Below are 26,657 nucleotides of genomic sequence, written 5' to 3' on the forward strand. Positions count from 1 at the left end.
CATGCACGGTAGTAAGAACACTGTGACATAGAAAGAAGAGTGTCACACTAGCAGATTTTCTCTGGGCGGTTGCCATGTGTGACATAGAAACACAGGACGTAGCAACTGTGTTTCCTGAGGGGTCTATGGTGCAAGAGAGACTCCTCTCTCCCTTGATAAACTGACAATTATCTGAAGGGTGGGAACTTCATCAGGGAGTTCTACCAAGGTCCATTTGTCCTATTTGCATTGAAAAGGTAGAAAGGTCAGAATGAGGAAGACCTCATTTACTTCCTCATTTTGGTACCCCTCCCCATGAAAGGGACCACCGACCCATTTCAAGGAACAAACTACGCATGCTTAATAGCTTTTGAAATGATTAGCATACGAAGTGAGGAATGGGATGTACCAAATTATGAATATGTATTTGTATTTTGGGTATTCAATTCTTGTGTGGATAAAAGGACTCTGTAATCATTTGAAAGGCGCGGTGTGTATTTGGGAGCTATCCCACACGCTGCCCGGCATCGCAATAAACATACACTTTCTAACTTTAAACCGTTAGGGAGTTTTTGTCCATCACAGTTGGATATCGGTGCTAGATCAATATCCATATTTCTTTAATAAATCAGTCAAACCATGACAGTCCCCAAGAAGAAGAATTAGAATTTGTGGTAGACATAGGGGCAGAAAGAACCTGCTTGTTAAATATTCCAAAAGGTTATAGTGTAAGCAAAGATACTGTAAAGGTAATAGGGGCAAAAAGAGAGAGTTTCACAGTTCCTGTTGTTAAAGATTTGGTAATTGAGGGAGAAACTAGAATTTAGATGGAGGATGTCTTATTGGTCCCTGGGTAGGTAGCAACTTATTAAGAAGAAACTTACAGGTAAAACTAGAAATAGGGGTTATACCAGAAAAGGGAAAATGACAGCTAGAGTTTTAAAACTTGGCCAGGAAGATGAGAAAAAAAAAAAAATTAACAAGGAAATCTGGGCTGGGGAAGGAAATAGGGGAGGATTAGATATAGACCCTATAAGGGTCACAGTTGAGAGAGAAGATTGTCCCATATGTGTCCTATATCCTTAGAAGGACGGGAAGGTTTGAAGCCAGTAATAGAAGGACTAATAAAAGATGGGACATTAGAACCTTGTATGTCTCCTCATAATACCCCTATTTTCCCAGTAAAGAAGCCTGAGGGGAACTATCTTTTATTATCTGGGGAAGCTGAAGTTGAGGTTAGAGATGCTATCATAAAGCTTTTGAATTTTCTGCGGGAAAAAGGATTAAGGGTATCAAAAGGGAAACTGCAGTTTGTAGAACCAGAGGTAAAATATCTTGGACACTTAATAAGTAAGGGTAGCTGGACACTCAGCTATGAGAGAATTTCAGGATTTTTATATCTTCCCCCTCCCTCTTCAAAGAGGGAAATCAGAAGACTACTCGGATTATTAGCATATTGCAGATTATGGATTGATGGGTACACACAAGCAATAAAATTTTTATATAGAAAATTAACAAAGGAAAATGATGTTAAATTAGAAGAGTTGAAGTTAAAACTGGCCTAAGTACCAGCTTTAAGCTTACCCTCGTTAGAAAAACCCTTTTCATTTCCACATAAATGTAGAAAATGGATTAGCTCAGAATTTTAATTCAGGAGTCGGGAGGAGTAAAGAGACCAATAACTTGTTTTTCAAAGGTGCTAGACCCAATAAGCCACAGCTGGCTAGTATGTATTCTAGCTATAGCAGCTACTGTGATCCTAGTAAAAGAAGGTCGCAAGCTTACTTTTAGAAGTAAACTAGTTGTGTGTACACCTCATGCGGTCCGAGGTGTGTTGAATCAGAGAAGGGAAGGAAGAAAGAAGCTGAAAAAGGGGGGAGGGGTGATTGGCAGACTCCGGGATGCTGGAATGTGGAGTGATGATGTCTTGGTGCTAGAAGAGGACAAGGGTTTGAATGCAGCCTCTGCATAAAGGGCAGAGAAGTGTCTTAACACATGGTTGTTAGGAAGCTGTTCAATGCCGAACTGGGGTCCGGAAAAAGTTTAGCAGAACGGTCCCTCCTTGAAGGAAAAAGAAGATATGTAGACTAAGGAAATAGAATGCCAAAAGCACCTGGGGACGCCAGGTTTAGGGTTGTCAAAGTTGGGAAGTGGGGTCTCAGGGGTTGCGGCAGGAGCTGATTCATGGTGGTGACCCAGCGCAGCAACTCCCAGTGTTTCACCCACCTGGTAGAAGTGGCGCAGGGCGCGGTTTGCGTGAGGTGCCACTGGGTTTTGGGGGCTGGCTTGGTTGTGCCAGGGTCCCAGAGAGTGAGGGGTTTCCGGCTGCACTAGCCGCCCCGGCGGCGGTGCTGGGTGCAGATTGCGTGGGTTTGTCGCTGAGGAGTGGGCTGGCTCCATGATGGAACTACCAGGGGTGGCTCCCAGCCTGCTAAGGTCCCGAGTCCAAGATGGTATCCTCGGACCCGGCAAGTGCTGCCGAGGGCTGAGAGACAGGATGAGAGGGAAGCGAGGCCCGGGCCTCGTCTCCGGCCTCCCTCCGCATGGGCGGCTGTCTGCCAGAGACAGCGTTAAAAGCACGCACTGCTGTGAAAAGAAGGAGAGGGGCCAGCATTAGAGATAAGATCAAGGCAGAGATAGCCTTAATCTCTCGCTGGCTCTCCAAACCTCACAAAGTTGCTTATTTTTAAAGCAAGATTTCTTTTTTTGATATTAAGAAGAAGAGGCTTTTGTTCTGAAGAATGGGTCTGTAAGGCTAAAACAGTTAAATGTTGCCCAAAAAGTAAAAAGCAAGAGATGTGATAATTCTCGTGTTAAAATTGGCCTGGTCTTTCTTATTTAACTAATTATAGCTTACAGGAAGAAGATTTTGCCTCTGCAGCTATTAACACAGCTGGCTACAAGAATAAGAGACGGCTGCAAAAAAAGCTTTTAGTTAACCCAAGAAGTTTTGAAGAAAACTAATGGTAAAAGTTAATTCAGTATTGTCTTTCTTTTAACACTGTGTTTATTAAGAAGTCCTTTTCAGGTACCACTAAAGCAGCAATCCAAACCATGGAAAGAGAGTGAATTCATGCCAGCAAAATCAAAGGACTTGTGAAGAAACTTAAGGAATGGACTATCACATCTAAACCGGGTGATACCAAATGGACTTTCAACTGGGACTGGGTAGTAACAGTTTGGGAAGATCCAAATGATCCAAGGAAGGTACAAAGAATAACACCTAACTGAGAAATAAGGCAAAGCTTACATCACTGGTTTCAAGCACTGCCTGAATAAGCCCTGAGATGCATCCGACACCTCCTTGGGAGAGGAATACTGCCACTTCAAACAGGAGGATCGGGACTGTTTTAGTCAAAGAGTTCTTATATTCTGGCCTTAGCCTGTGACTTGTACAGGGAAGAAGGGAAATTACCATTAGTACTATACTATATACTTTATTTGATTCAAACCAATACTAGCTGGCTTATAACTAAATGTTTAAATTATGGGAATAATTGGTATTGTAGTTCACAAAATCTATGCTCTCGTTGCAAGAAGTATTGAGTACTGAATCTATCCCCTATACAGATAGAACTCAAAACAACTGAAGTAATAACTTTGTTTTGTGGATAGGAATTATCGGTGCCTGTTGACTGAGAGATACCTGAGGAACGGTGGGAAAACAGAGTTAAGGAGTGTCGAAAACAACTTGCCTAAAAAAATTAGTAAAAAAGGAGTGACAAGGGAAACAGAGGGCAAGCCTGGATTGACCACTGTACTCGCCACCGAGAAGATCCCATATACCCGATATGGGAAGCAGTTCCATAGGCAGGGGAGGTGGGGGTATAAGCCATACCAGACCTCTGTTATTCCTGTTTCTGACACTCATTTGTTCTTTTACCTTTCGAGATACCAGCAAGATCGTGTCACAAATGCTACAGAAAGTATTACATGGAAAGAAACCAAAGTTCAGTTTTTGTTACACACACCCATGTCAACAGCCACTGTTATAACCCATCCAAATTAAGTACCTGCTGGAAAAATGGGGAAAAATATTGGATTACAAGGAACTTAGGAAAAAGTGGTACTAGATGGAGCATTGAATGTCCAAAAGGAGAGAGATGGATTTGTTTTACATTTGATCTTAGAAATATAGTCCAAGATTTGGTAAAAAGGCAATTAGTAAACAAAAAGGTGAATCCAGTACAGCAATCTAGCTCTATATTGACCCCAGATTGTATACTGAATCTTATTACAGAACTCCAAGCAGTTATAGAGAAGATAACAAACAAAGCTGCTCAGGCATTGGAATTAATATTGAGTCAGCAAAGCCAAACAAAAACTGTAGTTTATCAGAATAGGTTGGCTTTAGAGTATTTATTGGCTAAAGCAGGGGGTGTTTGTGGAAAGTTTAATATATCAGATTGTTGAAAATAGATGACAACGGGGACATCATCCTAAAAAAAAAAAAAACCAAAAAAACCAAAGGATATATAAAAAAAAAACCAAACCAGGTACCGGTCCAAAAAATTTGGAAAACAATGTTAAAAACTAACTGGTGATGTAATGTATTGAGGATGGGATGGGGGAAGAAATTAGGATTCTTCCTTTTGTGTGTTACAACTGTTTTGACATTTCTTCCTTGTTTAATCCCATGTTTTATTTGATTACCAACATAGTCCAAAGAATGCAAGTGGGTAAGAAATATTGCTCAAGCCAAATGATTTATAAAGAATAAGAGGGGGGATTGTGAAAAATGAGTATTTTATGATTGGCTCTTCGCAAATATTAAATTGAATACTATATGTATTATGGAGGGTTATTTTGTAATACTGTATTAATCCTTTTTAAGTATTGTGTTAAATATAGGTTTAGGTTACAACATAATGTTAAAATAGAAACTCTGCAATGTAAGATATTTTTTACTAGCTCAAGAAAAGAGATAAGATAATCAAGAAACTCTTCGCACAGAGATAACAGCAACAGGAAATCTAAAGAGTTACAGCCTCCTTATCAGAAAAGACAAACATTCTTCCACCTTCTCTCTGTCTTTATGGAACCACCAGGATTAAGGTGAAGAAGTTGACAAAAACCAGAAAAATTCTTAATTTGCAAGGAATGTATGCATCATGTATGAGATATATGAATATGCAACAGGCTATTGCTTTTAAGGGTTATTCCTTTGTTCGCAAGGCATGTTTTTGGCAGCTTAGTGCCCAAAAACATCCCAGCGTCCGTAATTCTTTGCTTTTTATTGTCTCGTAGTGTCCTAATCCTCATTGTCCAAATTTTTATTACTCTAATTTTATTACTATTTTTATACCTATTTTATAGCTAATAAACTTTTAAGATTTTAAAAAAAAAGTGATTGGTGTTTTTCACACTCCGGAAGGCAAACGTAGAATAAGAAATGCCCTCCCCCCCCCCCCGCCATTTCTCCTCTCTCCCTTATACCTGAGCTGATGTCATACGGTATGGAATATCCCTTTGGTTAATTTGGGCCAGCTGGTCTAGTTGTGTCCCCTCCTAGGATCTTGCCTGCTACCAGCGCCTTGATGGGGGGAAGGAATGTTAGAGGGACTGTGCTCCTCAGCAGTAGCCAAAACACTGGTGTGTTATCAATACCTTTCCAGCTACCAATGCAAAGCACAGCACTGTGACGGCTTCTAAGGGAAAATGAACTCTATTTCAGTCAGACTCAATACAAACACTAAACCATTAACCACTAAATGCATTGTGCATTTTTTGTAATTAAAAAATAAATAGAAAATTTTATAATTACTGAAAGGAATTCAAGGGGAAAGCTTGAAACCAATAATACTGCTCTCTTAATGCATATAGATTCATACTGATCTTATACTGGAATTTCCTTTAAAACCTAGGCAGACTACAACTGCAAGTCAGCAATGTATGACAAGAGCTTATACATATGCTTAAGCACAAATTTGCTTGTGTTTTTGAAGTGCCTTAAATGAAGTGCTGAATTATTAGTGAAACAATTAACCTTAAAATAACTTAATAGAAGGAAAAATTTAGCTTATTTTAAGTCTATCAAAGAACCTTGCCAAAGCACACATAAAAAAGCCAATGTGTTTTATTTAAAAAAACAATGATAATTTGTTCTAAAATGTCATTGTTAATTAGTACAGTATCTACTGAAGTTTGCAAGACAGTTTAGTGATTTCTAGGAATAAAAAAGTTGTTTAAACAACTTTGCAAACAGCATTACTAACAATAACATACCACATTTCATCTCATTTTTTCTCAAAACACTTCTCCATAGCTTAGAGTCCTTGTATTTGAATCTACGTGAGCAAAATGCTGAGCAGACATCCATTGCTGCCAAGGACATATCAATCCATACAGGTTTCTAATGGTGAAAGGGAGGAGGAGGACAGCATGAAGGAACAAGGGACAAGAGAGCAGCTCCTTATGTGCACCTGTGCTTGAAAACAAGGGTCTTGCTCAGAGATGCCTGAGTGGAGGACAGGACCTGTGCTAACCCCTAATGCCTCCTAGCCCACAACTCCTAACTGGTCTCACTCCGGGTTGTACACCATGAACATTTCCCCCTATTCCATCTTCACTAATCTATACATCATCCTTAGCACCTCCCAGCTCCCACTGCTGCCATTGTGGATTGTTGAGACTGAGCAAGCCCCCTCTGCCCTAAGTATACTTGCAGAAACATAACCTGGTTTCTGAATTTAAAGATGTGAACACTGAGCATTGGTTTGGACAATCCAATGAGCAAGATGTATCTCAAAACAAAAGCAGAACTATAACAGCCCTAGAAAAGGCTAGCACACACTTTAGGAAAAAGAAACAGGAGTCACCTCCTAATGCATATTAGCTGGTATTAGCTGGATACAAATCTGGAATAATATTTTTTTTTTTTAAATCTCCAGCTCTACAGATTCTGTAAAGACTTGCCCATGCATTTAAAGCTTCTGGTCTGACGAAAAGACCTTCTGTCAGGAGACTGTGTTCCAGTGATCAGGATTAGCTTTCAAACAGTGAAGAGGGCCTAGATCAAAGACACTGCAAAAAGCTGTGCTACATCTATTTCTGTTCTTAAAGGTGGTGAAAAGCAGATATGATACTGCTTTTCATTGCCCAAAGACTGATGTTAAACAGGCAGTGGTACTCACTGAATGCTACTAAATGCTTAAGAGAAACTCGCAGGTTTCAGGGCTTGTTTTGAAATATGAAATTAGACAACACAAGATTATATAACACATTTAACAAGGGTCATTTATAGAAATTGAATCACAGAATCATTAAGGTGAAAAAAACCTGCCTCTTCTGCTGGGTATAAAGGTCCTGCCTCTTCCTCACCATTCACTATGCAAACTGATTTAGTCTTGGATTTTCTTTTTTGAACAGACGCAACTGCTATCAACTTTGGCTGTCCTTCTGGCTCAGCTCTGGTTTGTGTGGACACGGTGCCTGTTGATTTGTTTCCTTTTCTCCTTCTGGCTCAGCTCTGGTTTGTGTGGATGTCATGGTTTGACACTGGTCAAATACCAGGCACCCATGAAAGCTGCTCACTCACCCTCCCCTGATACAGCTGAGCAGAGGAGAGAAAATTTAACGAAGGGTTTGTGAGTTAAGGACCATGAGAAAGCACTCCAAGGGCAAAACTGCCTTGACTTAGAGATAGAAAGTGCATTTATTACTAACAAGATCACAGCACCAAAATGAGGAAAAAAAAAAAGCCCTTAAAAGCACCTTTTTACCCCCAACCCCTCCCTCCTTCCCACCAACAGGGAAGGGAGAGAGAGGGTGGGGGTTTTGGTCAGTTGGTCTCTGTGGTGGTTTTGTATGGGAGGTACTCATGGAAGTGATACAAAGGGAAGCTGCTAGCAGTTTCTTCCATGTCTGACAAAAAATACTAATCAGTAATTAGTTTTGAGAATTGACAATTTGTGAAATTATTGAGAAAGCTGATACGCTTCTGTAAACACTCATGTGATAAACTGTGGTAACTTGTTTGTTCATCAAAGAATTGGAATATTAAAGGAGGAAATCTAAAATTAAAGTATGAGGGACTAGCTTGCTTGTTAGGAGATAGGGGAAGCATCTGTGAAGTTGGGAAACAGCAACTACAAACCGCAAGGCTACAGGCATATTGCAAGGCTATAAACATATTGAAAACCGCAAGATCACAAGTATGATTAATCACCATATAGGGAGCTTTTCTTAGCTTCTCTTGCAGACACAGGCTAAGGATGTTGGGGGATGGCCGGAGCTGATTATGAAATCAGCGACCACCAGGCAACGGCCACCGGACTAGACAACGTAGGAGTGCTCCGGGTACGCCCATCACTGTCCGGAACCGATTGTGAAATCAACGATCACCTGCCTCGACACAACGCAGAGACGATGCAGAGGGATGCTCAAGCTACGCACACCGCTATCGCAAGAGACACGAATGAAGAAACCTCCAAGAAACTATAAAAAGAGACTGAATAAGGGAGTGGGGTGTGGGGCACTGCAGTGTGGGACACTGCAGGAGGGGCGGCTTGGAGACCCCTACCCACCCAGCGCTGTTTTGCTTGCTACTGCTTGCTGTAATTAATAAAATTCTAATTGACCTTAAAAAGGCTGAATCAAATTATTCGCCTCAATTTATCACACTCATGTAAAAAACGAAAAATCTCGGGAATTTTCTCTTTCTTTTTTGGTCAGCAAAGAGGGAATAGGGGCCGGGCCGGGTGGCCCCTGCGACAGGGCGCCTGCCGGGCCGTCCCCCCCCCCTCACCCCCCGCCCCCAGCGACTGTCGGGCAGGGAGAAGGGAGACTGTGGGGCTGAGGCTGGGCTGGGTTGTGGCTGATTGCTAACACTTTGCTGCTACTAAACCCTGCTCCTGGCTGCCAGTCCGGGGCCGAGCCGGGTCCGCCGGGCCCCAGGGGCAGCCCCGGGCCGGAACCGGCTCGGCCAAGTTTCTACCACCGTTGAGATTCACCCACAACCACCGGGCAGGGGAGAGGAGAAGCCATCAACCCTGGTGTGCTGGCTGCTGAGATTCTAGCCGCTCCCCCCAGCCCAGCCGCATTTCCCACCGCAAGCTACTGAGCCCGGCTGAGGTCACGTGACCATCTGCAGGCCCTGGGCGAGAGATTACTTCTTTCAGTGCTTCAATCCTCCCTCGAATGAGAGAACAGGACAAAAGTGCAGACATGTAAAGAAACAACATGAAAACACCGAAGTCACTGAAGAAGAATTCACAGAATTCACAGAATTACTAGGTTGGAAGAGACAGTAAAGATCATCGAGTCCAACCCATGCCCTAACACCTCAACTAAACCATGGCACTGAGTGCCACATCCAGTCTTTTTTTAAACACATCCAGGGATGGTGACTCCACCACCTCCCTGGGCAGACCATTCCAGAACTTTATCACCCTTTCTGTAAAAAACATTTTCCTAATATCCAACCTATATTTCCCTTGATGCATCTTGAGACTGTGTCCTCTCGTTCTGTCAGTTGCTGCCTGGAGAAAGAGACCAACCATCACCTGACTACAACCACCTTTCAGGAAGTTGTAGAGAGTGATAAGGTCGCCTCTGTTTCCTTTTCTCCAGGCTAAACAACCCCAGCTCCCTCAGTTGTTCCTCATAGGACTTATGTTCCAAGCCCTTCACCAACCTAGTGAAGAAGCCAAGTCCCCGATGAGAGGGATGAGGAGATGCCTTTAGTTTTAGGCTGAAATCCTCTTGTAAAGCTACAGAGAAGGATGTAATTGACACATCAGACTTTTTTTTTTCCCTATAACGCATGAAAGTATGAGGAGATGAAAGTGTTCAAATTGTAGATATCGAACAAAGGCCTCCATGCCAAGCATATGTTGAAGTAGCTGATCCATGAGAAGTTTGAACAGAAAAAGAAAGAGTGATGAAGACCCTATACCCTCAGAGAGAAAAGAAGACTTCTATTCCCAGAGATAAAGATGATTTCAAAGATAGATTAAGAGAACCTTTGCTCTTGAATAGCTTGTCTTTAAACTAGTACCCCATAAGTTGACATAGCCCATAGACACAGTTGTGAGAAAAACTATGAAAAAATAGGAGGGATTTCACTATTGCAGATTTCCCCAGGCAGCTGCTATTCGTGAAAAATTAAAAGCCATGAAAAACTGTTTTCTTGTGGAGAAGTGTCCATAACATTAACAAGAGGGACTTCTCTCTCTAACTTAAAAAAAGAATATTTTAGAAGTGCTAAACTAACTAAATTGCTTCTGTATGTTGTAAGAAAGAAAAAGTTGTGGGAGCACGAGAAGTATTCTCAAAGTTTTATTCTGATTCTTATTACTCTTTTTTTAAATTACTATTGATAATTTTTTAATATCCTTTTACAGTTTTCAGCCTACTTTGCCTTTCTCCTAATCCTATCTCACAGTAAAAAATGAGTAAGTACATTCTAGTGAGTGCACTGGTAATTAGCCAACACTGAACCCACCACACTAATCCAAGTTTTTCTTCTGCTGCTCAGGGAAAGAAGTCATTCCCCTGTTACACTGTGGGGTCCCTTCCCACAGCAGTCAGTTCTACTTTAACTTCTCCAGTGTGGGTCCAATCTCACGAGCAGCAGTCCTCCCCAAACTGCTACAACATGATTTCCTCCCACAGGCAGAAAGTCCTCCCAAAACTGCAACGGTGTGGGTCAGTCACTCTTCCACGGGGTGCAGTCCTCCAAGGACATGCTGCTCTAGCCTGAGAGCAGGGGTTCCCTCTCTCCACCAGATCTCCCACTGGATCACAGCCTCCTCCAGGCATCTACCCACTCCGGCATGGGCACCTCCCCCACAGGTTGCAGGTGGATCTCTGCATTCCCCATGGACCTCCATGGGCTGCAAGGGGACAGCCTGCTTCCCCATGGTCCTCACCATGGCCTGCAGAGGAATCTTGACTCTGGCACCTAAAGCACCTCCTTCCCCTCCTTCTTCACTGACCTTGGTGTCAGTTAGTCTTGTGACTCTCCTTCATATATTACAATGAACATTATTTTCTGAAATATATTTCTAATGGAGCTGGGGTAAGGAAGGAGAGTTAAGCAGTAAGCTAAGTGCTAGCCCAACAATATGTGCAGCTCCTCACATGACAGCTCTTTGCATTTTCCCAGCTGGCTTCAGCACTTCTGGGCGGCAGACAAGCGTGGGCTAGTACACTGCCAGGACTGCTAGTCATGCTGCAGGTGAGAAGCAGTAACCATTCTGAGGGATGGAAATATCACAGCTGGCTACCAGATGCTTAAGCACAAATCAATACTACTACTATTTGTAAACCCTACTGTAAATGACACTGAAAAACCAATAGCCATAAAAATGGCAGAATGGAAAAAAAGCTGAGGAGAGTGATCATTCCAGAGTTGACATCAGTGGTAACTGTGGAAAACCAAAGAGTGACAGATTCCTGATTGCTACCTTTGAGAAGTCCCCTGGCCAACAAGCTTTGGTGCAACAGCCTCCCCCAAGACACTGTGTCAAAGTCCAAAGGCTCTCTGAGACATGGCTCCCTCGTGGAGAAAGACAGCTATGGTGAGAAAACATTGTGCTCCTACAAGAAACCCCAAGTATGACAAAGAAAATTTTTCAGCAGTTGTACCTGAGAAATCTTGTGCAAATAAAATGACCTGTGCAATAAACTATTTTTAATCTTTCCACTGTCAGCAAGTTAAACAATAAAATTTGGTACATTACTTACTAGAAAGTAAAACAACTTGCATTTCCACACCATTCAGCTGCCCATCATATTAAATGGTAGACATGATGTTTCCTTCAAAGCAGACTACTCGCTATTGAAGGCAGAGCTTTTAATGGGTCTAACAACTCCTTTTGCTTTACTTTTACTACAAGACACTGTCTCTAATATGACACACCATCTCTGAAAAGAAGGGAAAAACCAATATATTCATAATTTTGCTTTTAGTGGTTTTCATAAAAGGATGCAAAAGCAGAAAATGAAATAATTTTACTTTGTCCTTACCAAATAACCTAATCATGAGCTTATTTATCTACAGCTCTTTGCCTAAATCTGAAAGGGCAAGCCCTGGGTAGCCCATGTGCACATAGCACATTTTTTTATTTGCCTTCTCTCTGAAAGAAACAACATTATCTCTAATCCAGCAGACTGATGCCAGAACAATCCTGTCTACATGGCCGTCCCACTTAGAAGAGATCTAGTAAAGATATAATAGGATGACTCAAATGACTAATCCAATTTTTAAAAAGGATTTGGCCTGGAGGGAGTGGAGATGGTGGCTTAGTTTTATCAATGGCTTAGGTATTTGATCCAACTTAGCTCAAAGCTACACAATCAAAACATTAAATCCAACATGGGGGAAGATACAGAAGCACTAAATGAGATTACATATAGCATGAAATCCTACTCGAAAAAAAGCCCCCAAACTTCCCTCCCTCGACTCAAAGTGAAATGTTGAAATTGTATGAAGAAGAATAAAGATTTTACTACATTGACAGATAATTTGCTTAAGAATGCTTTGAACACAGATTATCAAAAGAAGCCTACATGTCTTGGTTTGAAAGACAGGTGTCTGCTAACATGGCAGGAGCCTCCCTTGGAATGGAAAATGTAAACCCCCTCTCTCTGAATTATTAGAATTTTGAAATTAAGGGGCTCTCAGGCAAAGATATGAGAATAGTAATAACAGTTCTTTACTAATATGCATTCTATTTTCTGACCATGATTTACAATGGAAAGCAGCATAATGGGGATTTGCTTGACATTAAAAACAGAATTTATCAGTAAAAATTTTAACTATATAAAATAAATGTCACAGGGGAAAAGTAGCATTGCAGTAACTAATGTAGGAATTACTTGCTTCTTTAAAATCTGGTTTTACATTTGTAAACAGGAAAAAGCAAGTCACCTTTAGCATCAAAAGCAAAATGATTAAGTAAATTTCTTTTTTCCGTAAATGCCAACACAATAGGCTGTGGCAGCAGCTCTCTGGCCACAAAGAGAAACAATTTTCCCAGGCATTCTCCTCGGGAAAAGTCCATGAGAAGATCAAAGAATGAGAAACAATTCTTATCTTAACTTGCTGCACTTAATTAGCCAATGGTGATGGTGTTCGGATTGGAGGACCAATTAGGTCCAGGTGTATCATAACTGTCTATAAAAGCAATGGGTTTCTTAATAATGATATAATAATAAAGAGATTGATCAGTTTTCTGTGAATCATGGAGTCAATGCTAATTATTGTCCATTTGGGGATTGCCTGGAATGGCAATAGTTTTCAAAAAAAGGCTTTCTAATTCAAAGATTATATGCTTCTTGATGGTGGAAAACTATTTTAACCAAGTTCTATTTTCCATAATGAAAATTAGAAATATAAAAATAAAACATATCAAATTTTAATTCCTTTACTACTGGGGGTATGTGTATAGATATGCGAAAATGGCTCTAATGCTTTTAGAAACTGCAACCTAACAACAGTTATATCCAATGAAGTTTATTTTTTATTTCATTGACCATTGGTCAAAAAAAAAAAAAAACCCAAAAAAACAAACAAACCCAAAACCAACTCCAGAATAAAATACTAGTATCTTATAAATCTAGGCTCATAATTTATGCCACTCTGCATTCTTCAGTTCACAATTAAATCATATTCTAATCTACACAATTCAGAGATCACACAAAAATAGAACTCTTTCCTAGAGATTTTGGAAACTTGATTAATTTTCATCTGGTAGTGTCACAGACTCAAATGTTATAATTTATGGCTTAAACATTGCCATAAAAGACTTTTGCCCATTTTGGCAAAAGTGTAAAATGAAGCTGCACCAACAAAGCCCACCTCATCCTGAATGGGCCTCCTGACTGAAACCCTGAACTGTGAGTTAAGCCACCTAAGACAAATTGAGATAAGATAAAGTGACACTTTTGTTCAATCATCTCAGGTCTGGGAAGAAACAGATAAGGCTGGGAAAGCATTAATGGGAGGACCAAGCCCAATAGCTGTCATGAAAATCATCCCTTGCTGACTTCAGGCTGGAGGAGGCCATAGCCCCCAAGCTTATCTCTTGCTGCCAGGTTTGCACAGACTCCCCCTCCCCAAACAAGGGGGGAAGATAAGGAGGTTTTTGAGTGTGTGGTGCAACCTCTGGTTAGAGACAGTGAATACCCATCCTCCCTTACACAAACTAGCTCAGTTGTAAAAAACCTCCCCCCTACCCTGGGAAACTGCATCCACAGGACATTCATGTGAGGGGCAGCTGAGGAGGTGTCATAATCCATCAAAGACCCCCGAAGTGCTCCTCACACATTCCTGAAGCCTTGCACCAAAGCACTGCACGTGATGAAAAATGATGCAACCAATCCAGTCTTGAAACAAAGTGTCAAACTCGCCCTCCTCCAGGGGAGGTGCCTGGGCGTTCCCACCTGGCCCAAATGTATATGAATCCATTGAATTATATGCCTTTCAGTGGGGATCCCTCACCACCAAGAAGACCAGATGGAGGGAAGCAACAAGATGTTGCCGTAACCCATGGAGGGGTGATATATTTCTACTTAATCTGTCTCTGTCACTCTTCCTGTCCCTCCCCACCTCTTTTTCTATTTCTTTCTTTTTCTTTCTCATTTACTGTTAAATAAAATATATGTCTTTTTTGGGTATCAACACTTAACCTCGTTTGGTTTTAATCTCGTTTTGGGGAATATTAGAACCTAACGTTTCTATCTGCAGCCCACTGAGAGCTCACTTTGCTCCTCTATAATTAGCAGATTGTAACAGGTGCTTTCAAAATTTACATTGATTTAATTAATATATAAACAATTAATGATGGTGTTAGAATGCAGTGTCAAATGTCACTCAGTTAAAAAAGCTACCAGTGTTAATGGACATGATAAATGTTTATTTTTTTAATAATGCCATATTTAAGATCTGATTAGACTCATCACGCATACACCTGCAAATTGGTGTACACAGACATAGGAAGAGCATACATGGCCAATTTATTTATCCAGATCTACAAGGACTGTAATCATACCTGTGCAGGTTGAGTGTCTTCAAAATGCTCATGCTACTGGAAAATTATTAAGTTATTCCATTGACAATGTTCAGTTCAGCTCTAGAGTCCCCTCCAAAAATCTAAAAGTTTTGGTGTGCAGCACCTCCAGTGTGAATGTTTAACTGGGTCGTTACACCACACTGCTATGCAAGCAACAAACCATAGTTTTTCATTGAAAATTACTGACAAGACCTAAACAGATTTTTAAATGTATCTATTCTGTTACTAGTTTCATGAGACAACCACTCCAAACCCCACTTTTCACTTTTTAAAAAATTTTTAATTTAAATTCTCATGGCCTTAGTGAAAGAGATAAACAAGATTGTGTAGAAAGCATTTGCCATTTGTTTGCTCTAGTCTGCCAATAAAACTAATGTTTTGGAGGCTAAGCCAAGTGTGATTTCATTTTTTATTTGAATTTCCAGTTATTTGAACCAGGCAATTTAAAATAAAGTATCAGCTAGATGAGCTTATACAGTCTGCACACATTAACTTGGCATTTTAACTGTCCAAATAAAGTGTAAAAATGAAGTTGTGGAAAGAGGCTGGAAAGGTTGAGACATGTCCTTGTGTTGTGGTTTTACCCCAGCTGGCACCCAAGTACCATGCAGCCTCTCACTCACTTCCCCCACCAGTAGAATCAGGGAGACAATTGGAAGGGTAAAACCTAGAAAACTCATGGGTTGAGATAAAGACAGTTTAATAGAGAAAGCAGGGCCCCATCATGTGTAACAGTTACTTGGGTAGACAAACGCCATCACTAAAAATGTCCTCCCCCTTCCTCCTTCCTTCCACTTTCTATACTGAGCATGATGTCATATGGTCTGGAATATCCCTTTGGTCAGTTGGGGTTCCCTGTCCCGGTTGTCTCCTCCCAACCTCCCATGTACCACCGCCAATCCCCTTGCCAGCATGGCAGTAAGAAAAGCAGTAAAGGCTTTGACTCTGTGCAAGCCCTGCTCATCAATAACAAAAACATTTCTGTATTCTCAACCCTGTGGTCAGCATAAATACAAAACATAGCCCCTTACAGGCCACTGTGAAGACAATTCTACCCCAGCCAAAACCAGAACACTTTGTTTCAAAGGTGACTTGCAAAATTGGACAGGTCATTTATTTTTAATTATGTGCTTACAAAGACTTGGAAAAGATCTGAGAGCTACTTTCTGGTTTTAGTCTACCAATTCTTGTCTTCCCTGTTTGGATGGAAATCCTTTTAGCAAGACCTGGATTTCTTTCAGCTGCAAGAGAGAACCATCTGACTATCTAGATTCTTCATAAGCTTCAAGCTGAAAAGGTATTACATAGTTTTTAAAATAAAAGTACTTCCTCTTTCTCCAAAACAATTTTTACTTTTCCAATATCTACACTGTCCTGCTACTCTCTAACTGTCCACAAGGTTTTCCCAGTAGACAGGATCTTACTGCCTGCGGTGAACAAGTACCCATAAGAACACGAGAGCTGACGATGTACTGTCTTTGGTCGAATCTATGTGTGTGAGCTCTAATCAAAACTTCTCCACTCTGTTGGAGCTAAATAGGCAATATGGATAGACTTTCTGATGTGCAGCAATACATGTAGTCTTTGCCATGGGAGGAACAGTTATACAAGAAGCTACCGGCTACCAGCCTGTTGTTAAAAAAAAATCACTGGGGTTTTATCAGCTATGAAACATCTATCCATCATCTAATTTATATATCATGTTAATAGGTTCCAAACTGATTACCTGAACTGAGAAACACATCATGACTGACTAAGTGAATCTTGCTCTTTCAGAAAGGTAAGGTAAGGTAAGGTAAGGTAAGGTAAGGTAAGGTAAGGTAAGGTAAGGTAAGGTGAGATTGGAGGAGGGACAGGAAAATAGAAAAAACAAACATATTTAAGAATACCTATGTGTCACCAGATGACACAAGGAAAAATGACGCACCACAGCTTTGGTCACGATGAAGAGACTAATTTATTTCCTCTGACTTAAATCTTTTATAGTTCTCAAAAGGTGCCAGTGGATTGGAGGGTGAATGTGCCACCTCTCCAACGACACTGGACAAACTACCTGTACATCAAATTTCTCCACCTCTATGAAAGAATGCAAAACAACAGGTTGTTTACAGAAAGTTGTGTGGGAAAGTTCTCTACAAGAATGTAAACTCAGAAGGCTTTAGAAAACTCTTAAAAATCAGGGTGACAACCTATGCATATTTTTGGTAGACAGGACATTAATTCAAATTTTTTCCCCTGTTTAATCTTCTTCAAATAAAGCCATTGCTCAGTTTTAGTCCTGCTCATTATTGTCTTCTGTGTGACTTACAAACACCAAGGAACCTAGAATTTTATATGGTTTCTAGATTCTTTCATATTTTAGACATGCAGAAGTCTTAGTTTCCTTCAGGTTACTGGGAGGTAATATTGAGTGATTTAGCAGCAAGCAGACAACACTACATCATTGCTGTAATAGAAATGGGGAACCTGAGAGGGCAAGAAATAAGAGTCATCCTAGAGTAATCCAACCATTTTAATAAAAATCCTTAAACAGACGATATGTAAATATCCAACTCTTTTTTCCTGTTGTGAGGGTCATCTGGCTAGGTTTACATGCTTAGCTCTCAGACAATAAATTTGGACCTCTGATGCCTAAAGATTTTTGCTTTTTATGCGTTTTCTATATATTTGTAACTTTGTAGACTGTTAATACATGGTTATATAGCTCCTAGTATTTTTCCGACCCTTTCTCTTAGATTTTAGAATAAGCTAACCCTTCAACCATTCCTGAAATTCTATCTAGTCTTATTCTCAAGAAAAGAACCTCTAACAAGGACATTTTGCTTTTCAACCAGAGTTTGAAAAGATATTACAAGAAATAGGGCAAAGAAGCCCCTGGAACAATTCCAAGGGGCAGACCCAAGGGTGAGTTACTGGGGTGTTATGGTTTGACACTGGCGCAATGTTAGACTGTCTTTTTTTTTCTTTCAAATTGGCCTACCTCTCCTAGGCCGCATGGCTTCCCCTCCCCCACCCAGCTTGTGGCTGGGCAGGGAAGAGTCTGCACTCCTTGCTGACTAGAATTAAAAAGAGAGTTCCCCTAAGAGTTCTCTGCTTTTAACCCCCTGTGTTCTCAGAAGCGTGTCTAATACCTTCAGTAATCACTCTAAGTGTCAGTATCCAAACCTGACTACTAATTAGTTCGACCTTAACTTCCTAAGAAAATTCACTTCCCTGTGAAACCATGACATGGGGTAACCGATTTCCTATTGGATGTATCGGCTAGATATACTAATTAATTAACCTTATAAAAATTGTAGCAATTCTTTATCACTTGTGCACATACTCATGTTTTGTCCACCTGAAAACTTTCATTAAAGATCTGCTTTTTATTTTACCATTTTAACACTTGTTGCAAGGTTTTGTCCTTTTGTTCTTTGGCAACACCCCTTGGAAACTGTATGTATCGGAGGGATGGAGGGGGGGAAAGTGGATAAAGGAAAAATAGGGACAGAAAAACCATGTCTGTGCAACAAATTTAAGAGGCAAGAAAGCAAGCAAGAGAAGAGAACTGTTTTTAAATTGTGATATAAAATTTTAGGTGTGCATTTTGTCCAGTCTGATTTACTTATGAACACACATACACCCACTCAAAAAAACTTAAAATCATTATAAAAATCCAGGTTTCAGTGCTGCTTGGGGTTTTTCTATGCTTGAAATTTTTATGTATTCCCAGATGGAATGGGTTTTTTTACTATAATTTGGTGAGATTTTCTAAAAATATTCCTAGTATATTGTTCAAATATTCTGTAGACATTTTTTGAATTAAGTTTGCTTTAGGTAAATAAGACCATTTGCCTTATTTTACTTTAACAAAAGGTGTCCAAGAAGCAAAAGAGTAATTCAGATATTTTTGAAAATAATTCTTATAAATCTTGCCCTGCAGACAAAATGGAATTGCTGCTTACATCTTAGAAAACATTTAGGCCACTTTCTCAAATCTGTTTAAATTTTCCCCAAGTCAAGTCTGTTTTGCCCATGATCTTTCCCTGTCATTATCTTCCCCCACGAGCTTTTCGTTATATTTTTTATTCCTTGTCTAGTTGAGGAGGGAAGTGACAGAGAGGCCTCCAGCCAGGGTCAACCCATCATAGTAGACCTTAAAAACATGGAAAAAAAGGGATTATCCATTTCAAATGAAGATGAGAGGCTGCTTTTCTTCTTGAAATTAGAGCCACTAAAATTAGCATTTCTTAAAAGATACACCAGTTCTGCAAAAGAAATTACAGAAGTGCAACTTATTTTTCAAGCCCGTGGAGGACCAGGTGTAAGCATGTTTTGTCTCAAACATTCTGTTACAAGAAAGATGTGATTGGAAGAGAGGGTCCAGCAGAGGTGGAGTAGCACTGTTCTGAGCCAACTTGCTGCTCTGCCTTGAGACTCGTGCCCCCACCAACTCTCCCTCCCCCCCAAACTCACGTCCTGAAGGAGGGCTCAAATGCCTGACTGTGCACACATGAATAAAACAGCGTGAAAAGTCTAGTTTACATGAGGCATGCACCAGATTAACTATAAAAGGAAACTGATAGCTTTCCCTCTTCTCTTTTCCCTCTTTTGCTTTTTTTGCTTCACCAGCTCCAGACTATCCATGCAGCAGTACCTATGGGGGCTCTAAGGATTAGTGATCTTTATTTTCTCTCTCTTTTTTGACTTTATTTCTTTTCTCCCTTGCTTTGCCTGGGCAAAGCACATCTATCATATTCTATCCGGTACTCTGTACGAAAGTTTGTCGTGGGAGTGAGGAGCTTGTGTTAGTGTGTTGTGGCTTGTGAGTCAGCAACTTTGAGAAGTTTGTTGCAGGAGTTGAGAGCTTAGTGAAGTGTACTGTAAATTAAGGGCTTATTAGCCAATACCTTTTGAGAAGTGTATTGTAAAACGTAAGGACTTGTTAGCCAACAGCTTTTGAATCTAAGCAGTGGGCTAGTTGCCAGAGTTAAGATGATTGTAGAATAAAACATATGAGTTCCCTGACCCTTGGTCTGGTGTCTTTGTTCTGCCGGATGAAAACTTATAACGAGCGTCACATCCCCTACCAGTGGGTCGTGACAAAGCCTACTAAAATAGAAGTTGGTCCTCAACTGACATATGGGAATTCAAATATTTCCTCTGTCTCTTCCAGAGCAGGAAGTTCAACTTTTTCTTTTCTCACAGAGCATTCCTTAAACACTGGGTGCTCTAGATGAAGGTGAGAAATCTTTTAAGACCTCCTATTAAAGTTATTGCAATTTCATAAAATACTTATAATATTAATAAGATAATAAACAGCTTGAAAATATTCACACAGTCCAGTGGTCCACATATTTTACACAAGTGACCAAAATGACAACCTCTTTTGGCACATTCAGATCATGTATAGTATCCTCAACATGGGAGGCAGAAAGACCTGGACCCCACAACAATAGAAGATCACAATAGTTAACACATTTTCCTGCTGATACACAGACAAAGCAATAGTGAGGCTTACATGGCTTTGGTTCATAATTCTAAGAGAAAAGATAAAGCCTAAATGGAGGGATTTTTTTGTCTCTGGATCAGAGATCCTCTGGCTTTCTTTTTGCAGAAGAAGAGTTGCAGAAATTAAGCAAAAACCCCAGACATGCAGACTTCTCAGTCCATACCACAAAACACACTTCCAAATCATATTAAGCACCTGCTCAACTACCTGATGTAGAGCAAACCTATAACAGGATAAGGGAGTCATATTCTACCCTCAGATATGGGTATGTTCTGAGCATAGCAGCCTTTATTTTTTGGTCCTTCTTAGGTCTAGGACAATATAGAAATGGAGTCTAGAAAATGCTTCAAGTTTTGCCCCAAGCGGACAATACATTTGCACAGTGTAGAAGAAAAATGGAAAAGTACTCCTAACTTCAGAGTTCATCTTTTTAAAGTCATGGCCATGTAAGCAATATATCAAACAACTTGTTGTTTCTACCACTTCTAAGGACACACACAAAGAAGTTGCACACTAGAAAACACTGAAAGATTTTTGCTTGGTCTATACAGACAATAATTCTCAAATACTGACAACTATCACAGTTAGTAAATTTAAAAGAAAGCTCTTATGTTGCAAGAACACCAAACAGTTCATATTTTCATATGATCCAAAAAGTTATACCTTGTTACAAGTAATTTTTTAAAGTAATAAAACAGCAGTATACTGGGAGTAAAAAACATCTTCCTCTCAGTTTTCTTCCAGTTTGCCTATTTTGTAAAGGGAACAATAAAAACAAACATTTAACCTGGCTCTAACCCTATTCCTATGATTAACATGGACACTCAAAAGACCAATATCTCAAACGCATGTGTCTTGGTTAGACACTGGTCAAACACCAGGCACCCACAACAGCCATTCATTCACCCTCCCCTCACACAGCTGGAATGAGGAGAGAAAACACTCCAAGGGCAAAACAGGCTTGACTCAGAGCTATAAAGTGCATTTATTATTAAGAAGATCATAGCACAAAAATGAGAAGTAAAATAAGACCTTAAAAACACCTTTTTCCCCCAGCCCCTCTCTCCTTCCCAACAATGCATGGAGACAGGGAGTAGGGGTTCTGGTCAGTACATCACCTGAGGTTTTCTTCTACTGCTCAGGGAGAGGAGTCCTTCCCCTGCTACACCGTGGGGTCCCTTCCCACAGGGGAGAGTTCTCCGCCAACTTCTCCAGCGTGGTTCCAATCTCATGAGCAGCAGTCCTCCCAAAACTGCTGCAACATGAGTCCCTCCCACAGGCAAACAGTCCTCCCAAAACTGCTGTAGTGTAGGTCACTCTTCCACGGGGTGCAGTCTTCCAAGGACAGGCTGCTTCAGCCTGGAAGCTGGGGCTCCCTCTCTCCACCAGGTGTCCCACTGGATCACAGCCTCCTCCAGGCATCCACCCGCCCTGGCATGGGCACCTCCCCCACGGGCTGAGGATGGATCTCTGCATTCCCCATGGACCTCCATGGGCTGAAGGGGGACAGCCTGCTTCCCCATGGTCTTCACCACAGCTTGCAGAGGAATCTTGGCTCTGGCGCCTGGACCACCTCATCCCCCTCCTTCTCCACTGACCTTAGTGTCTCCATGTTGTTTCCCTCACATGTTCTCATATCCTCCTCTTCTCTAGCTGGAACTAAAACTGCCCCCACTTTGTTTTGATTTTCTTCTTAAATATGTTATCACAGAGGCATTACCATAATCTTTAATTGGCCCAGCCTTAGCCAGCGGCATGTCCATCTTCAGAGCCATCAGGGATTGGCTCTGCCGGACATGGTAGAAGCTTCTAGCAGCTTGTCACAGAAGCCACCTCTGTGGCCCCCCTGCTACCAAAAAACAGGCCATGCAAAACCAACACAGCATGACATTTTCTAAAGGCAAATATGTACCAGGGATAATAGCTTTAAAGGCAGTTTTAGACAAGAGGTGCTGGAGCATCAACACCTGTACACAGATTGACTATACATTTCTCCAACCAGTTCCAAGACAGTGCTCTGGCACAAAATCAGCTCTTCATACATCATGCTCATGCACTGCTCTAGTGGAAGCTCAGTTAGATGATCTTTCTCTGGTTCCACATGGTAAACCTAAACAATAAGTGCAGATTTAAACAGAACTATAAAGGAAACAGACCTATGCAAACTGAAGGAAATATGGGTTAAGCACATTACTTATTATTCGCAATCCTCAGAGTAAAGTCTCCAAGAATATTACACTGAAGAACTTTATACAATCTTAAATCTTGAGGATACAGTATTTAAATAGTACATATCATCTGCTGTCTTATTCCACCTAATTAAAAATCTTTCCCTCTGATTTTTTCCAGAAGCTTACAAATAATCCTATTATTATTTGACAACTCACTCCAAAATTCTTTACTCTCAAACACGAGGCATTATCAAGGTCATCCTTCTTTCCAAATTTAAAATACTTTAAAGTTGTTATCAGAACACAATGACACAGCAACTAACAGAACAACTCATTTAAGATTAGATTACACACTTCCCTTTTCTATTCAAAACAATATTTATTGTTTAAGTTTCCACTCATAATTTTCAAGATTTGACAGAAGAATGGAAATCTGACTTTGATACATGTAATTTTAATGAAAAGCTTACTTTTTTAAAATAACAATTTGTTCACTTTATACCAACTTTGCCTCCTCAGTTTTTCCCAGCAATAATGCACACCTCCTGGAAGCCTGCCTTTCTGATCTATTGAAAAACTCTTCCAACTTTTTTACCATAAAATTTAAGGTACTGTTCCAGATGTAAAAATTTTGGAAATGACACATAAGGGTAGAAAAGATTGATTCACCATGGATGACAATTCAAGCTCTGCCTCTTGCGGAGTACAACATGGCCTATTAATCTCCAGAATAATTCTCAATAAAGAAACTTGCACATTTTGTCAAATAACTGTTACACATACCCATTTCTGTACTGAATTTGTAATGTTTTCTCGGTCTCTTTTACAGCTCTAATCCCCACACATCCCTGATCATATATAACAGCAAAAAGAATGAATGATGGGCTAGTCTTTTCATAATGATGACTATATGATTAGTATTAACTTCACAGCTGGGAAATCATCTACACATATGCTATAAGCTTAGATTTGTCTGAACAAGTGTCACTAGTTATATAGCAGATGATTTTTTTATATTTGGAGTTCCTTTTTCTCCAGTGGATCACAAAGCATCATACAAACAGCAACCTGAACCTCAGAAGCATGTTTCAGTTAGAAAGATGATAAAAGGATAACAGGTGAGCAACATCTTTTTGTGATAGTAAGGGCAAAGGATAAACAACTCCAACTAAGAACATCATGGCAGACCATCATCCTTAAAAAGGTAGAGCAAGAGAGTTTAATGTATGGCTGAACTGACAAACCTCAGCAGCTTTAAACATCTCATCTGAATGTCCGACACTGAAAAATGCACACACCACCATATGCACCTCAAACAAACTAGCCAATCAGACTATCTCCATCTTCCATTTACTTCATATTTATCTACTAGATCAGAGATTTAAGATAACTAACATACATGAAAGAGTAATAGATGTTTTCATACCACTTCGTCTTCAGGCTTTGTAAACAAGCCCATTAATCTTTAATGTATCAACAGTATAGGCATATGTGGTTTCTTTCAGATATACAACCAAACACAGTAATCTCTGACCAATAAAATTCCCAACAATGTATAGACCTTTGGCACAGAATGTAAATTGCCACTGATGTGGTATTTTGTATTTTTAGCAACAGCTTACCTGAGTAAACACTGAAAGATTTAACTCAAGGCCAGCAAGCCAGATGCAGAGTAAATTTAGCCCTTTGTCTCCATATCTGTGTGCATACCACTGAAACATAAAACTTCATTGTTTCAGAAAACATGTAAGGATGTTACCTTTCTGGACGTGGATGATATCTGGAAAGTTGGCCAAATGCCCCTGATACAGTGCTAACAAATCCATCAGAGCATCGAGGTCCTGCCGGGGCTGATCTGCAAAGAGGTCCCCGATGGCATCATAGGCTTCTGCAGTGAAAGCTATGGCTTGGTTGAGACTAGCTGAAAAGGCCTGCTGGTCCAGCTCAAATGCCTGACTGAGACACTTAAAGGAGTGTCCCACCTTCTGGTATTCCTTCTTGAAACCAGTGACTTGTTTGCGAGCAAATTCATTGGCTGTGTGATTAAGCTGCAGGGCACTTTCATCCATCTTCTTCATGAAGGCTTTGAAGCCATCCACCTGACTTTCTACTTCATGCAAGTCCAGGCCAGCCCCAGAGCCAGCAGGGACACTGATGGTCAGGAAAAAGTTGGCACCCACCATCTCATCCTTCTCAGCCTTGCGCTTGCCTTGTTTCCAGGTCTTTTCATCTGTGCTGGGACAGGTGAGGAAGTGCTGGAAGGCATCGCACTGAGCCAGCACGGGGTGGCTGCACATGTGGTCCATCCACCAGGACAGGCCTTTGCGACGTTTGGAGATAAAGTCCTCCTCAAAGCGGCCAGTGGCCTGCTTCTCTGGCAAGTGGGGCACAGAGATGACAGGGAACTTCTCAGCCAGGCGCCCATAGAGCCAGTCAAAGTGCTTGTAGCGGCGGTGCACCTGCTGCCCAGTGTGGCTGGACACTAGCTTGTAGGCAATGTAACTCTTCATGCCCTTGAATTTAGTCTGTTTGGTGGGGTCCTCGATGGAGCACTGGAAGGGATAGGGGTTCTCCTGCCACTCAGGGCCCCGGGGACCCAGCACCACACACAGCTTGTCCCCGTCCTTCACAAAGCCTGATACCTCACCCAGCACGAAGGCCTCCCCACCGGACTTGACGAAGGTTGAGAAGCGGTTGAGGTTGCGGCTTACCGTGGTCAAACTCTTGGTGCTGCTGCTGGGCGGGTGCAGGTGGCCTGCCAGGTGGCCACTGCGGGAGCTAAGGGATATCTCAGACTGCATGGACAGGTGGTAGTGGCCAGAGGCCCCTCTGCCCGCCGTCTCGTAGACGGGGTAGGAGCTGCTCAGGGAGCCTGGCTTATCGGCCACCGTGGAGCTTTCGTCCCAGTCATCGTCCCAGTCGTCATCGCTGCCCTGGCTGAGCTGGTAGGAGCCGCCATAGGGCGACGGCAGGAAAGGGTACCCGGCGGTGGCGGGGGACAGCGAGAAGGGCTCAGGCGCCGCCGCCGGCGGGGACTCTAGTGTCGCCGGCTTGAAGGCGGCGGGGGGCAGCAGCGTCTCTAAACCGACGGCAGGCAGGTTGGCGTAGCGGGCGGGTGGCGGCGTCTCGGCGGAGCGGATCACCCGCACGTAGGAGGCCGGGAAGAGACCGCGGTCGCCGTGGCTGTTGATACCCTCCAGCCAACCCTCGATGTCCTGCTCACTGCAGAGGCTCAGCACCTCGTGCTCCCGCAGCGAGATTTCCCCCGGGTTTTCCGATCTGAAATCGTACAGCGCCCGGGCCTGCAGCGCCATGGCCCCACCGCCCAACCGCCCGCCGGGAGCTTCCCGCCGCCGCCCCTCACCTCACCACGCCGGCGGAGCTGTGCAAGAGAGTGCCGCGGCCCTCTGTGTCTGGCCCGCGGGGACGCTGCGGCGGGAGACTCCCAGTCCCGGCTTCACTTCGGCGGCCGAGGCAGGCGCAGAGGCCGAGCCGGCGGATATCCCACGTCGCCAGTTTCGGTAATCCAGAGCCGAGAGGCAGGACAGAGGAGCCGAGAACAGAGCAGCCGCCCCCATCGATGGGCACAGTCCGGCCCGCCCCTTCCCCGCCCGGACATTGACGTCCGACTGGCCGAGGAGCGAGCGCCAAACTCCGGTCGTACTCGCTCTCGCCCTCCCTTCCGCGGCCTCTGCCCTGACACGAGAAAGGCACCCCATTCTCACAGCCAGAATAACAACACGGTTATAATCTGGTAGAGTTTTGAGTGGATTTTACCAAGTTTTGAAGGTTGGAATATTGCAAGTTCAGCCTCTTTAAATCTGTTGATTAAATTTTCATAAGTTGACAAGATTTCCATGACTCGAATACATGATGATTACTTCCAACCCTCCTCAAAGATGTTTCAGCACTTCTCCAAGTTTGGCAAAGAACTTTGTGGGTCTTCTCAGATGCTTTGTTTTCTTTTCAGGGTTTCCATGTTGTGATAAGAATTTA

The 26,657-nt window shown here is 41.9% G+C and overlaps 1 protein-coding gene and 1 long non-coding RNA gene across 2 annotated transcripts in view; one reads left to right on the plus strand and one right to left on the minus strand.

Moving 5' to 3' along the window:
- LOC128782866 (uncharacterized) overlaps positions 1-8,566 on the plus strand; it is a 278,999-nt gene extending 270,433 nt beyond the window's left edge. The window contains exon 2 of the long non-coding RNA XR_008428909.1: positions 8,168-8,566. This is a non-coding gene — a long non-coding RNA (uncharacterized LOC128782866). The remainder of the gene's footprint in view (positions 1-8,167) is intronic.
- The window catches only part of LOC128782863 (sorting nexin-18-like), a 47,282-nt gene extending 21,209 nt beyond the window's left edge, over positions 1-26,073 (minus strand). Inside the window, exon 1 of the mRNA XM_053933352.1 lies at positions 24,421-26,073. Within this exon, the coding sequence (XP_053789327.1) occupies positions 24,421-25,975 (1,555 nt within the window). The 5' untranslated portion in view covers positions 25,976-26,073. The remainder of the gene's footprint in view (positions 1-24,420) is intronic.
- Between the last annotated feature and the right edge of the window lie 584 nt (positions 26,074-26,657).

The sequence above is a fragment of the Vidua chalybeata genome (assembly GCF_026979565.1).
Source record: "Vidua chalybeata isolate OUT-0048 chromosome W unlocalized genomic scaffold, bVidCha1 merged haplotype SUPER_W_unloc_12, whole genome shotgun sequence".
In the NCBI taxonomy this organism is placed as follows: domain Eukaryota; kingdom Metazoa; phylum Chordata; class Aves; order Passeriformes; family Viduidae; genus Vidua; species Vidua chalybeata.